Source organism: Hyaena hyaena, unplaced genomic scaffold (assembly GCF_003009895.1).
Source record: "Hyaena hyaena isolate Hyena2069 unplaced genomic scaffold, ASM300989v1 scaffold_250, whole genome shotgun sequence".
NCBI lineage: Eukaryota > Metazoa > Chordata > Mammalia > Carnivora > Hyaenidae > Hyaena > Hyaena hyaena.
This window is the reverse complement of record NW_024080882.1, coordinates 1,696,336-1,711,402: the sequence shown is the minus strand read 5'-3', so window position 1 is coordinate 1,711,402 and position 15,067 is coordinate 1,696,336. Positions and strand designations below refer to the sequence as shown.

General features: G+C 34.6%; 1 protein-coding gene across 2 annotated transcripts in view; it reads left to right on the top strand.

Moving 5' to 3' along the window:
* Positions 1-15,067, top strand: part of DMXL1 (Dmx like 1) — a 130,168-nt gene that overhangs the window by 8,421 nt on the left and 106,680 nt on the right. For both annotated transcript variants that reach the window (XM_039244948.1, XM_039244947.1), the window contains exons 2-4: positions 8,623-8,748; positions 11,325-11,396; positions 14,191-14,269. In XM_039244948.1, the coding sequence (XP_039100879.1) occupies positions 8,623-8,748; positions 11,325-11,396; positions 14,191-14,269 (277 nt within the window). The remainder of the gene's footprint in view (positions 1-8,622; positions 8,749-11,324; positions 11,397-14,190; positions 14,270-15,067) is intronic.

The following is a 15,067-nucleotide window of genomic DNA, read 5'->3' as shown; positions in this document are numbered from 1 at the left end:
TTGTTAAACATTTTATTCTTTTTGATGCTATTGTAAGTTGTTTTCTGAATTTTTTTGAATAGGTCATTGTTAATATATAGAAATGCAACTGATTTTTTTTATGTATTGATTTTGTATCTCACAAGTTTGTTGTATCCCACAAGTTGTATCCCACAAGTTGTATCCCACAAGTAGGGCATTTAGGGATTTCAATATATAATATCTTGTTAAGTGTAAACGGAGACATTTTTATGTGTTTCTTTCTGATTTGGATGCTTTTTTTTGTTTTTTTTTTCCACACCTAATTGCTCTGACAAGGACTTTTAGTGCTTTTTTTAATAGAAGTGGTGAAAGTAGGCATCCTTGCCTTTTTCCTAATCTTAGAGGAAGAAAGCTTTCAGCTTGTCACCATTGAATGTAGCGTTCATATTGCGGGCTTGTCATATATGGCCTTTATTGAACTATCCTTGAATCTCACTTGATTATGGTATATAATCTTTTTAATGTGCTGTTGAAATTGGTTTGCTAGTATTTGTTGAGAATTTTTACATTTATGTTAATCAAGCATATTGGTATGTAATTTCCTGTAGTGTCCTTGTCCAAGCTTCTTTTTTTCCTCTAATGTTTATTTATTTATTTATTTATTTTGAGAGAGTCAGCTTGTGTATGCAAGCTGGGAAGGAACAGTGAGAGAAGGAGACATAGAATCCCAAGCAGGCTCTATGCTATCAGTGCAGAGCCCAATGTGGGGCTTGATCTCACAAATCATGAGATCATGACCTATACCTAGATCTAGAGTCAGATGCTTAACTGACTGAGCCACCCAAGCTCTCCACCTTGTGTAGACTTCTAACAGCAGAATACTGGCCTTGCAAAATGAGTTAGTTTGTAAGTGTTTCTTTCCTCTTCAGTTTTTTGTAAGAGTTTGAGAAGGATTGGCATTAATTCTTTGTCAGATGTTTGGTAGAATTTACTGGTGAAATCACCTGATCTTGGGCTTTTATTTGTTGGAAGATTTTCATAACTGATTTAGTTGGTATATTATGTTTTCTCAGCTTTAATTTCTAAAAGAGAAAGTATTGGTAGTGATAACATACAAATACTAAAGCCCTTGAGGAGAAAAAAGGGAAGAGAGTTAACGTCAATATTTTCTTAAGAGTTCAAAGAATTCCTGAGACCAGGGAGTTTGAGAACAATTGCTTTCTAGTATTCCATTGTATGATTACAGCTTATTTATATTTTCCATTGTTGAAGGGTGTTTGAGTTGCTTCTACCTTGGAGTGTTGATGAATAGTTTTGAATGTTCTTATGCATGTGTTTTAGTATATAAACGTAGGAGTAGAATTGCTGAATTATTGGTTAGGCATGTGTTTAGCTTTCCAAAGTAGTTGTACCATTTTGCTTTTTTATTTTCTTTTAATGTTTATTTATTTATTTTGACCACAGGGGAGGGGCAAGAGAGAGGGAGGGAGAAAATCCCAAGCAGGGTCTGCGCTTGATGGCAGAGGGGGTCAGTCTCATGAACCATGAGATCATGATCTCAGCCGAAATCAAGAATTGGATGCTCAACCCACTGACTGAGCAACTTAGGCATCTTGAATTGTACCATTTTAATTTATATTCCTATCATCACTTATGGGAGTTCTGATTGCTTCACAATCTGAATAAGACATTTTTAATTATGGGAAGAAATTAGAGAAAAATTATTCAATTCATGCCAGTGTTTGTTTGTAAGGCATTGTGTGGCAGCGTAACAGAACAAGTAAGAGCCTGTCCTTTCCCAATAGTTATAACTTGGTTTTGGTCTCAGTTGTGCCTCCTACTGGCTCTAACACTCAGGCCAATTTGTCTAATCTTGTATTTGCTTATCAGTAAAATGGGGTGATTAAAGTGAGTACTTTACAGTATTTGTTGTAGGGATTAAATCTGTTACCAATGAAAAGCACTTTGCTTGGCCTTGCAGTATCCTGCCAAAGAGAAAAAAATAGGCCCAGAAGACTATGAGAGTGAAAGATAAAAGAAAGCACAAAGAAGTCACAGCATTTTTTGTTTTAAATTTTTAAAAACAATTAAATTTTAGATGTTTTTATCACTACATTGAAAATAACCATTTAGAAATAATTTCATACCTAAAAATAGTTATAAAATATATATAATACAAGGAGCACCCATACTCTCTTTACTTAGATTTGACTATTGGCAATAACTGATTACCATTTTATTTATCATTTGTGCTCCTTGGATACGTGTATGCCTACATAATTTTTTTTCCTGAACCCTTTGAAATAATTAACATATGTCGTAATTTTTTATCCTCAAATACTTTAGTTTTATTTCATGATAAGATAAGTATTCTGTTATATAATAACAGTACAGTTATCTGCTTCATAAACTTATATTGGTAAACTTTTAGCTAATGTGTTACCTATGTCCCAGTTCTGTTAGTTGATAGGACAACATTCTCTACAGCATTTATCCTTTCTAGTACAAGATTCAGACCATGGGATTACATTTAGTTATTGAGTCTGTTTAGCATCATTTCTCCAGTTTTTTAAAAAATTTATTTCAACATTGACATTTGAAGAGTATAGTACACATCCTTCCCACTTTTAAAAAACAAACCTTTTCTCATTTTGCATTTGTCTGATGTTTCCTCTTGATTAGAGTGAGGTTATGCATTCTTGGCCAAAATTCTGCACAGATAATGTTGTGTTCTCTAGTTGTACATGATACCTATCATTAGTGATGTTAATTTTGATGACTCTTGAAGGTGTTGCCCAGTATCTCCCCTGTACAACAAATTTCTCTTTTTCCTTCTTCTTGCAACTGATAAGCAGTGTGTGAGAGAGTTTTAAGACCATGCAAATAACCTGACTCCCCATCATAATTTGCCCCTAGGTCAAATAGCCACTGATGATGGCTCTTGCCTGTTTTGTTTTTTGTTTTTTTTTTTAAAGCATCTTCTTTCCAGTATAATGGTATTCTGTGACCTCATTGTGGCTACCCTGCGCCATTGCTGTAATTATTCAAGAGAACTTTTGTTTCTTTTAGTAGAGAATGCTATTGGACATCAAGATCAAGGTGCTAAGTGATCTCATTGCCTCTGGGATGTTTATGCTTCTTGGCCTTTTCAGTGGACAGAACCAGCACATAATGCATATATATATGCATATAGCATGCACATATGTACACATATGCAAACATATATTTACATGGATGCATGGAAATATGCATATTTTGGAAAGCACGGTATTTATACCAATATTTCCAATTCCAGTACAACCTTACTTGACTGTCTTGCATCTTATTTTGTATCTTTGTTCTTCCTTACACCATGAGATCCTTGGCTAATTTGCTCAGTTCTGTAATACATTTAAAATAGTTTCAGAATTGCATTGTCCCTACCAGTATAATTACAAAACAATATACAATAAGCAATCAGGATTTGTCTGTACTTCTCCCCACCCTGCCTGTGAAATAATAGAAAATACATATGTTGGTCTCTGTCCCCAGTTTCTGACACAGAGCTCCTGAAACTCTTCTAAGTTCCTAAGTGATAAGAACATAAGGAGCATCACGTCTTCTAATACTTGGTTCTTTTTTTTTTTTTTTTTTTAGTTTAACAGTTTTTTAATATTAATTTTTCAAAAAAGTTTATTTTTGAGAGAGAGTGTATGCCCATATGCTGCATGGGAGGGAGTAGAGAGGGGGGTGAGAGAATCCCAAGCAGGCTCCTCACTGTCAACACAGAGCCTGAAGCAGGGCTTGATCTCATGATCCTCAAGATCATGACCTGAGCCGAAATTAAGAGTTGGATGCTTAAGGGACTGAGCCACCCAGGCGCCCTAGATTTTCTTTTAAGTAATCTCTTTGCCCAGTGTGGGGTTCCAACTTATAACCCTGAAATCAAGAGTCATGTACTCTGCTGACTAAGCCAGCCAGGTGCCCCCTAATTTCTATTTGGTTCTTTACCCTGGGTCCTACCACAGCTCCTGAAACCCTTGTAAATTCATAAGTTGTAAGGCAATTAGGAGCATCTTTTGTTGTAATGAAACACCTCATTACATTCTCCTGTAATCCAGGAGCTTGCATGGCTCCTGGGATGGTCAGCGGAAAGATTAAGCCAAATTTAGAAGCTTGTGATTTTCAGCCCCATCTCCCATTTTCCAGAGACTAGAGAGGGATTAGAAATGGAGTTAATCATTGACATGCCTGTGTGAGGAAGCTTTTATGAAATCCCAGGAGTATGGCACTTGGGGAGCTTCTAGGTTGGTGACATATCCATGTACCAGGAGAATGATGCTCCCCGAGCTCCATGGGGCGGAAGCTCCTGGTGCTTGGAACCCCCTCCCAGATCCTGCTCTATACATTTATTTAGTTGTGCTTCTGTATCCTTCATCATATCTTTTAATAAACTGGTACATGTAAGTGTTTCCCTGAGTTTTGTTTTAGCAAGTAATCAAATCCAAGGGAGGGAGGTCATGGGAACTTCTGATTTGTAGCCAAATTGGACAGAAGTTATGGGTAATCTGGGGTCCTACTACTTAAGGTTAGCTTCTGAAGTGTAGGACAGTCTCAGTTAAGACTGAGCCCTTAACCTATGGGATCTGACACTATCCCCAGGTAGATAGTGTCAGAATTGAGTTAAATCGTCAGAGACCCAGTTTTTTGTGTCACAGAATTGTTTTTTCTGGTTAAAAGACCCCACATCTGTTGTCAGAAGTGTTGGGAATGTGGTAGTGGTGTGAGAGTAAAGGAGAAACACAGGAGGTGGACTAGTTTTTTCCTTTTCACTGTCCAAGACTGAAAATACACCATCACATTCTGTGTTCATAAGTTACTTAGGTCCTTTGTCCCTTCTTTCTTTAGGTGTGGATATGTATTCATTTGAAATGCAGTTAATTCCTTTGTTTCACTACCTGTCCCCCACTCTGATTTGTTTTTCAATATATATAATGTTAACATGTTTTCAAAAGTCATTTTTTTCCTGTATCTCTTCCACTTTATCCTCCCCATCTTTGTTGGTAATCAGCTTTATTATTGCCTAGTTTTATCCATCCTGTGTTTCATACTATAGTAAGTAGTTCCATGTATGTTTTCTTGTTTTCCTTGTTCCTTGCCCCAAATATAACACATATCCTTTCGTATGTTGATTTTTTTTACTTAAAAGTGTCCCCAAGAATCCACTCCATTTCAGTTCATAGATTGCTTCCTTGTTATTTTTACAGCTGTATTACACTCCATTGTAGGTATGTGCTGCAGTTTAACTAGTCTTCTATGGACAGCAGACGTTTTCGGGAGAGACATTTACAAATTCTTGAAAATGACTGAGAAATGGAGGGGCGCCTGGGTGGCTTAGTCGGTTAAGCGTCCGACTTTCGCTTAAGGTCGTGATCTCGCGGTTTGTGGGTTCAAGCCCCGCGTCGGGCTCTGTGCTGATTGCCAGCTCAGAGACTGGAGCCTGTTTCAGTCCGTGACTCCCTCTCTCTCTGACCCTCCCCTGCTCACGCTGTCTCTCTCTCTCTCCTAGAAATAAATAAAACATTTAAAAAAAAAAAAAAAAGAAAATGACTGAGAAATGGAACATAATGCAAATATGGTTTGTCTTTAATGCAGTCTGTATTTAGTTATGCAGTCAAATAAACTGAAAAATAAGTTCTGTACTCAAGAATACCAGAAAATCTTGATTATAAGCACCAAGCATAATAGTCACTAGTGAGGTATAGACTACAGATGGTTATATTCCTTTTTTCCTGTATAGTAGTTTATTGCCATGCATTACTTACAACTCTAAGAGAAGAAAGTGGGGACTGAAAGAGAGATACTCCAGATAAGATCAGTCATTTTCAATTCACTTAAAGTTTACCAAAAGTAGAGAGAGAAAGCTTTATATGTTCTAGTACTGTCACTCAGGGAAAGTCAAAGGACAGGGAGTAATAGTGTAATACAGCAGCAGTCAAAGAACAAGGGTAATTCAGGACTGGGTTAATCTTTGAATGGTCAAAGATTAATTGTATTATAAATTGGCATCTTTCTCTCTGTAGGGCTAAATGTTTATTTCTGGGATAATGATGCATTTTTCAACTCTGCAGATAAGATACTATTTGTATTAAATAGTAATTTTGTGAGGAACTTCAGGATTAATATAAACTTAATTCAGGATAGACTTGTGGTTGACAAAAGAGTTGCTATACAATATCTAAAAGAAGATAGACCATTTTCAGTATGGTAAAAAGAAGTCTAAGTTGTGAAGACATGTGTTTAAACATTCAGAATTCAACACAGTGTTTTGGGATACGGTGGCAATCAATACTTCATCAAAATTTAATATTGAGGGGGAAAGTCAGTTTCTAAAATATTAAGATATTTACTGTATTATGAATGAAAATTTTTGCTTAACATAAATTAGTTTTTGGAAATTATTCTTGCTAATAATCTTGTGACAAGCCATGTGTTCCGATTTGGATATTTATATAGGTGAACAGACCATCATGAGATTTTTTTTTGTTTGTTTACTGAGCCAAGTTTTTCCACTATGTGACACTAGTAGAACTGTACTTGATTGTCAGTCATTTCTTCTAGGAAAATTCCGGACAAGCACACTTAACTAGGGAAGTTAGTGGTGCTAGGGAACTAGCACTAGGTCAAGAATCAAAAGCAATCAGGATTCTGAGGCCCATTCTGCCACTAAGAAGTTATGTCAGCCTGTTAAGCCTCATTTTCTTATCTGTAGTATGAGCAGATTTATTTGCATGTTCTCTCAAATTTCTTTCCAAATATTTTTTCTGGAATTTTGGCTTTGATAGGAATTAAGGTCATGAAGTATATATTAAGTATAATATTTTTTACATTAAGTGAGGTAAATGTGCAGGTGCAAAAGTGATGAGAAAGTAAATAATTACTAATACGTTGAACTTATTTTTGGATGGGAAACAGTTTGTGATAGATGTTTTATTGTCAGTGTTATACTTCATGCTGGCTTATATAGGTAAATTCTGGGAAGACAGCCACGTACTTTGTAACACAAGAAACTCCTGTGATCTAAGAAGTTAAAGAAAAGGATACAAGGGCGCCTAGTTGGCCCAGTTGGTTAAGCGTCCAACTTCAGCTCAGGTCATGATCTCATGGTCAGTGGGTTTGAGCCCCACATTGGGTTCTATGCTGACAGCTCAGAGCCTGGAGCCTGCTTTGGATTCTGTGTCTCCCCTCACTCTCTGCCCCTCCCCCATTAGCACTCATAAGCACACGTGCTCTCTCTCTCCAAAATAAATAAACATTAAAATAAAATTTTTTAAAAGATAAAAAATGAATTCTGATTGGAAGAGTTCTGCTAATTGTAAAAATCAAAAAGAGCTATAAAATGCTTGCCAGCAAGCCTTGAACTATACCTTTTTATTTGTTTGGTTATGGTGGCTGTTTTATGAAGTTAAATACTTCTTTGATTCCATAGGTATTTATAAAGAAGCCCCATTATTTAGAATTGGAGGATAGAACAGAGAATAGGATATACTTGGATGTTCTCTTTTTGTCTTGGAACTTGCAGTAGTAGAAGTTGATAATAAGCAAGATACTTAAAAATTGTGATACGAGCTTTGAAGAAGTAAATAGTGATGTGATGGAAAGTAATGAGAGACAGAGGGTGTTTGGGAACTAAGACCTGAATATTGAAAAAAGGCTAGCTAGACAAAGATCAATTAGGAGAGAGGTGGATAAAACACACTGAGGTGGAAAAAGATGAGGTATGCCACAGGAACAGAAGGAAGGGCCCTGTATGGACTGGAGCCTATCCAAGGAGGGAAAGAGTAGCTTGAGATGGGTTTAGAGAGTTAGTATAATAATTTAGGGCATTGAACCATGGTAAGGAGTTGATTTATTCCATGTCTACTGGATAAACTATTGAGGTTTAAGCAGGGCAAATTACTTGCTTTAATAAACATTTTTAAGAGAGGGCACTTTGGGGAGCTTGGCTGGCTCACCTGATAAAACATGCAACTCTTGATCTTGGGGTCTTGAGTTTGAGCCCCATATTGGGTATGGAGCCTACTTTAAAAGAATGACTTTTTGTGTGGAAAGCATTTAGAGAGAAGCAAGAATGGAAGCAGTCTCTTAATAGTATTATATAGAAGGGAGGCGCCTGAGTGGCTCATTTCTTTGAGCATCTGACTCTTGATTTCTGCTTGGGTCATGATCTCACAGTTTGTGGGTTCCAAGCCTGGGTGAGGCTCTGTGCTGTCAGCACAGAATCCATTTAAGATTCTCTCTCCTTCTTTCTCTGCCCCTCCCTCGCTCATGCATGAGTGTGCCCAGTCTCAAAATAAATAAACTTAAAAAAAAAATAGTAGTGCAGGAGGTAGATAGCTTAGACAAGAGCAGTACCATTCATTAGCAATGGAAGAAGTGAACATTTTGCAGACAGGACTGGCTGAATTTGCTGATGGGACTGAATATCATAAGTAAAGGAAATATTCTCGTTACACAGATATTTTTTTAAACGGGTATTTAAAATTACTCTGTTAAAACATAATATTTACTTAAAATATAATATATAATGCCAGTATTCTACATAATAAATATGTTCTGACAAGTTTATTCTTTTTGTTTTACTTTGTTCTTTTTTTCTTTCTTTTTCTTTTTTTCTTTTAGGCTTATGCATCTGGATGTGACATTGTTATACTGGGAAGTGATTTTGAAAGGTTACAAATAATCCCAGGAGCTAAACATGGAAATATTCAAGTAGGATGTGTAGACTGCTCAATGCAACAAGGCAAGGTTTGTAATCTTATAATGTGAGATTTGTTTTGAATATGGTTTTTGTCAGGATAATCTCCAAAGTATGTATTTCCTATTGAGTGTGAAGCTTCTTTCTTTCAAGGACAATGTAGCTACAGATTTCTTTGGCTCGCTAACATGCATCATAGAGAACAAAATTCTGATTCTTTCTGATTTGTCTTAGAGATTGTCAGGAATTCTGTTCTTACATAATTTCAAGATATAGCATAAGTTTTTTTTTTTGTGAACATTACCTAGAACAAGTCTAAAGCTTACTTATTTAGAAATTGATTGGATTGAGGTAAAGAAATAACAAACTTTCAATCTGTTTACAAATAAACTCCTGGGGAGAAATCCTATGTTAGAGTCATTCTTCATTGTACACGTATCTCCTTGTAACTTCTGGATAAGCTTTGTACTAAAATGGAGATCAACTCTTCTCAAGTCTGTAGTTTTTTTTTTTTTGTTTTTTTTTTTTTATCAGTTTATTCCAAGTCTATAAGAAAAATGAAAGGTTTTGTTTGGACTTGTATTTGCATGTGGAAAGTAAAAAGTAACCTTGAAAGTAGAACAGCAACAACAAAGAAACAGGTTATGACTGTGTATCAGGTGAAATAGGGTTCTACATAGTAGCAGAATTGGTAGAGTCCTATCTAGTAGGCAGTATAGTATATACCTTAATATAACACCATGGAGGCCTAAGTGGCCAGTCCTAGGTTTATTTGTGGCCATATTGAGCTAAACTTTGCAAATTTATTTAATTTTTTTGCTAGATATTTAAATATGTTGTTTGCCTATATGATTCCACCAGAACATTTTGTGTGAGGAATCACATGGACCCAATTTTTTTTTCCTAATCATTTTCATGAATCTGCCAGTCCAAAAATTTACCCCTTAGGACCTAATTTAGAGATACTTACAGTAGAATAAGTTTTGGCTCTTGAAATCTTGTTTCTTATACTGTTCCTTCTTTGTTATTCCTGTGTTCCTTCTGTTTATAGTTACAAGTGTCTCTCGTGTATATTTCTTTTGTCATAACTTTTGTTCTTTTGTTCTCACTACATTACAAAAATGATCTTTATTATGGAATGCTGTAGATATTTGAGACTTCTCCCCTCTTCATGTTTGTTTGATTCCCAGCTCTATAGTTCTGTAATCTTCATTATTGTATAAAAACTTGCTTATACCATCTGTACTCACATAGAGCTGGTTAATGTTGGAAATCTCATTTTAATAACTTCCAATATGAGTTTTATTTTCATGAGATCATAGATTACATGACAGTCCATGTTAAAATAAACAGGTTATTTGGTTTTATAGTCATTTTCTTAAAGGGCAAATTTCCTTTGTGTCACAGATATTAGTACAATATCAGGAAGAAAATTTGCAGGTTATTGATACCTGGATATTTCTGTTTGCCTTTAAGAATGAAATGTTTCATAATACTATAGACATCCAGTATTTTAGCATTACTATTTTTTTTTCCTCTGTAGTACTACCAGATTAATTCTCATGAGAAAATTTATCTGCATTTATCTTATTCATTTGCTTAAAACTTTCTTTGCTTCCCAGTACCTTGGGAAAGTTCAAATTGTTTGCCTTGGCATGAGGCCCTGTACAACCTGGCTTAGATGTGCCATTTTGGATGCATGTCCTTTATTTTAAGAGACACTCTTCCATCTGGGCTAATGGTCATCTCCAAGCGTACATTGTCTTCTTCTGGTCTTTCACTTGTGTTCATATTTATGTTATACCCTGCTTCTACATTGAATATTCTCTGCTCTTTGAAGTCCTACCCACACTTAAAAGCCCAGACTAAATACTTTCTTCCAGACCAACTCATTGCAGATGATTTCTATACCCTTTGAACTTGGCAGAATGCTTAAAATAGCCATTGAAAGTTTTTTTTCCTGTTTATTTATTACATCCCCATTGCTTACTCCCCTTTTCTCTAGATTATATGTTCTTATATTTGTCCCTCATTCATTTTTTGTACATATTAATCTCATTTCTGATATTTCAGTGTTCTTCAGTCATGGCTCCCTCAAGCTGTAATAATAGCTACCTTTTTGAAAAAATGCATTTCTTAGAGAATTCACAAAGGAATAGATCTAAGTTTTATTTTTAAAAGGCTACACTAATATGCTGACAGAATTTTGAACTTTGAAGAGATAAGTATTTTTTAAGTCTAATTTCCACTTGACAAGGAATATATCAGTATATTTTTTTCTATGAGGAAGGGAATTAATATTTATCATACATCTTATAATTATGTACTAGATATTTTACTGATGTTGTTTTAATCCACAAATTCGACTAGAAAGATAGTGTTATGCATATTGTAAATATAGATAGAGACACTTAGGTACAAAGAGATTAATGCACTAGTTACCCAGTTAGTGACAGTACTGATTTGGGTATGGTGATCTCTTAAAACTGACATTTCAAGTATTGATGAGTGAAATTATGTTGGGGGAGGCTTATTTTTAAGTTATACTGTTAATTTCTTTTGCTCTTTTGTTTCATAAGTAAGTTAACATATCCATAAGTTTTCTTTCTTTTTTTCTTTTTAAAAGATTGCAGCATCCTATGGAAATGTTATCTCTGTTTTTGAACCAGTTAATCTACCGAAGCAAAAGAAAAATTTGGTCAGTAATTTATCATTTTTCTTTTAGGAATTGAAATGTCTTGAGTATTGAAAGACAATGTTTTTTAAGAGTATAAAATCGGAGTGATCATCAAATAAATCAGTATAAATTATACTATACTTATAGATATTAAATGCCACTTCCATATTTAAAATATGTTTTAAATCTTGGATTGAAATAGAATTAAACTAAATTGTGTTGATGAATTGCCTGAAAATACTCTTTTTCTTCTGACATTTTTCTTTTTTAATAAATATTTGAAGAGTTAACAGCTTTAAGTTTGGCACTTCATATATTGCTAGTGGCAAACACCATTATCTAGTCATAGGTGGCTCTTTGGTTTTGATTTTTATTACCTACTTTTATATAGTTCTTCTGCAGTTTCTTGTGTATTTTGTTCTTAAAGTTATGTTTTAATTGCGGAGTCTTAACATATCTCCAGAGATTATTTTTTTGTGCTTATTATATGGTGTAATATAACTGTTAACAGGTCAGTAAATGTTTTTCTTTATAAAGAAACTGTATTCAGAAATAGTTCTGAAAGCTGGTGAAAACACTAGTTCAAAAATATTAAGATTATATATAGTAAATGTCCTGGGTGCTTTAATGCCCTAAATATAATAGACAGGCCAGTTTATTTTACCCATTTCCACTGAAGATTAAGCTAGTGATTTAAACCGTATGAAAGAGTATCAGCATAGTATGGTCTTAAGAGCAGTGCTTTCTTTCTTTCTCTGCTGCTTTCTAGTCATTCAGTCCTAAGCAGGTCATTCTTATGAGGCCCTTTGCTCAATTCTGAAATTGGCTAATAGCAATTCATTCTTTGTGGGAATATTATAACGATGACATGATGTCAGGAACTGTGCAGATGTATGTTAAATGTAAAGAACTAAAGTGTTTTAGTAATAGACACACCTTTATATATATCTTTAATATTTTTCATTTTCTTTTCACTTAGCTCCTTAGTATCTTAAAAATTCCCTCTTAGTATGACAGCTGTTATTTCTTTTTTATAAGTAAGCCAACAGAGGCCTAAAGAAAATAGGTTAGTTAACCAGTGAAACAGCTGCTGAGCCACAGAACTAAGTAAAACTAGCTGTTTTGATTCCTAAGTGTGGAATTTCTTTTCCCTACCTTGTGTTAATGAAAAATATTTTCTCTAGATTAACTGATACTCATTTTAAAATTTCACGGAGAGTCCACAGTTCTCCCCTGATGTATATTTATGTTCTGTTACATAATGAATCCAATAGCAGGAGCCCTAATAACCTGTGAATTAGTAATTGAAAGTAGTAAAAATAAAAGTGCTCTGCTCAGAATGATGTATTTCAAATAATACTCCATAATACTTATTGAATGAGATAACTGACTTTTTAAAAAAATCAGTTATGGTAAAATGCCTTTATCAGTAAGGGTAGAATCAGGAATTTTAGTTTTTGCCCATTTTCTCATGTACTAGTTATAATTGTTTAATATATTGTTAAAAAGTCATTAAGAAGAGGCTGGTTTATTGGTAGGCAACCCTGACTTTGCAGAAAGGGTAAAATTAAAAAAAAAAAAAAAAAAAAAAGCTTGATGAGTAAAGGGAAAACTGGATCAAATAGAAAAATGGACTTTGGAAGGTACATAGAATCTGTAATTCCTGGGTATAGTCTAAGAGAATCTATAGATCCTCATAAAAAAGATACTGTTTCCATTTCTTTGTGCATTCTGGAATACTCTTTAAAAGTGGTGGTTCTTCATGAGAAGAAAACTTCAGAATCACTAGTTGGTCCATGTGTCCATCCTGCCCTCCGGATTTCTGAATCTGTAGGTGTGGGGTTGTGTCTAGGTGCTTCTGTGTCTAGTTCTAGACAGGGTGATGTGCATTGTGGTTAAGAGCCATTCCTGCAAGGTAGTGTTTCATAAAAGCATATTCTGCAGACCACCTGTCTCAGAATCACCTGGGGTGTTGATTTAAAGTACAGATTCTTGATTTTGGATTTTTTGAGCCCAAACCTTTGGATGTGCATCTCAGAAATCTGTATTTTAAGTAAATATCTCAGGTTATTGTACTAAAGTATGAGAACCACTACATTAAGAGATTGTTTATGGGTCTCAATCATTTAGAGTTTAGTAAAGTCAACTTAGGAGGCCATAGCCTGAATTTAAAAGGAAATGAAGTAAAATAGATGTTAGAATGCATCACATGTAGTAAGGGTAAACTTAGATTGCATTTATGTCTATTTGTGTTTTGGGTCCGACTGGAACTTGCTTACAGGAAAAAAGTTTGAAAGATACTGCTTTAAGAAATGAAAAAATCTTATATATATAATGGAAGTGTTAACATTTCTTACTCTGAATTTTCACACATATAATCTCAGGTGAGGATGAAACATTAAAAGAGAAGGAAACCTCAGCACAGGCACAGACACATTTAAAATTAAACCCTTGTAACTGTTATAATAATAAGATAAACATTATAATTTTAAAAGTCTGAGGTTAAAGAGAATGAATGTTATCCAAAGTGGCATATAGTTACTGGTTGTTTACACTGAAGCAGACTTTTTTGGATCTCCAAGAATGGATATTCATTCTCACAATAATCTCTTCAATCACGTATTTCTTATTGTTCTTGACTGAATTGAACATTTTATTTTCCTTAAAAATGACTGCATGGTCGATTGTACCTCAAAAAAAAAAAGATTTTATGTGTTACTATGAATAATAAGTGATAATAACAAATGAATGTATATATTTGACAGAAAAACGCTGCAAATAATAGTTGGCTAAATGACTTTTTTTTTAATTTTAGGAATTATATAGTCAGTGGCAGAAAAGTGGCCAATTTTTTCTGGAATCAATAGCACACAATATAACTTGGGATCCTGCAGGTAAGAACACAAGCAGGATTAACTGAAATGAAATAACAATGTCACTTGCATGGGCTGTTTCCTTTATTACTTTCATGTATTTCAGTTCTGCTCTGTGTGAGAGTATGGGGAGTAAAAAGTAAGTAAAACATTATGTTCTTTTAGAGCTTATACTGAAATGAACACAAATACTCACTGTAATAGTGTACACCTATGGTAGGAATACCTGTTGATTTGGGAAAGAGATACTACTTTTGTCTGGAGAATCAAAGTTTCATTGAAGAAGGAGCTTTTTGACCTGTTAGTAGATAGAGTTTTAGCTTTGAGAGTGGGGATAGATAGGAAGAGAGAACAAGTGAATTCTAAGAAGAGATCACATGTGTATGTAGCGCTTACCTATTCCTGCATTAAAAACAAAAACAAAAACAAAAAACCCATCCCAAAGCAATCTTTATCAGTTTATCACAGTGGGCAAAGTTACAGAGAAACAAAGCATAAGATACATTCTGTTAATAGTTGGGACTTCTTTGAAGCTGGGGTGAGTCTGGTGATAAGGAGATAAGATTGCAACATATTATGGAAGGTCTTTAAAGTCATGTGAAGGTATTTGAATTTAATTCTTTTTGACTATCTAAAAAACTGTGGGTCAAGAAAAGCTAAGATTTAGGGTTTTACCAGATTTAACTTGTAGCAGTAAGTTAGAAGGGCTAGGGTCTGGCAGAAGAGGGGGATAAATATTTTTATTTATAATGGCCTTTGCAAAGTATGCATTCACAGTAGTCTGAATGAGAAGTAGGAATTTATTTCAGTGTCTTTCAT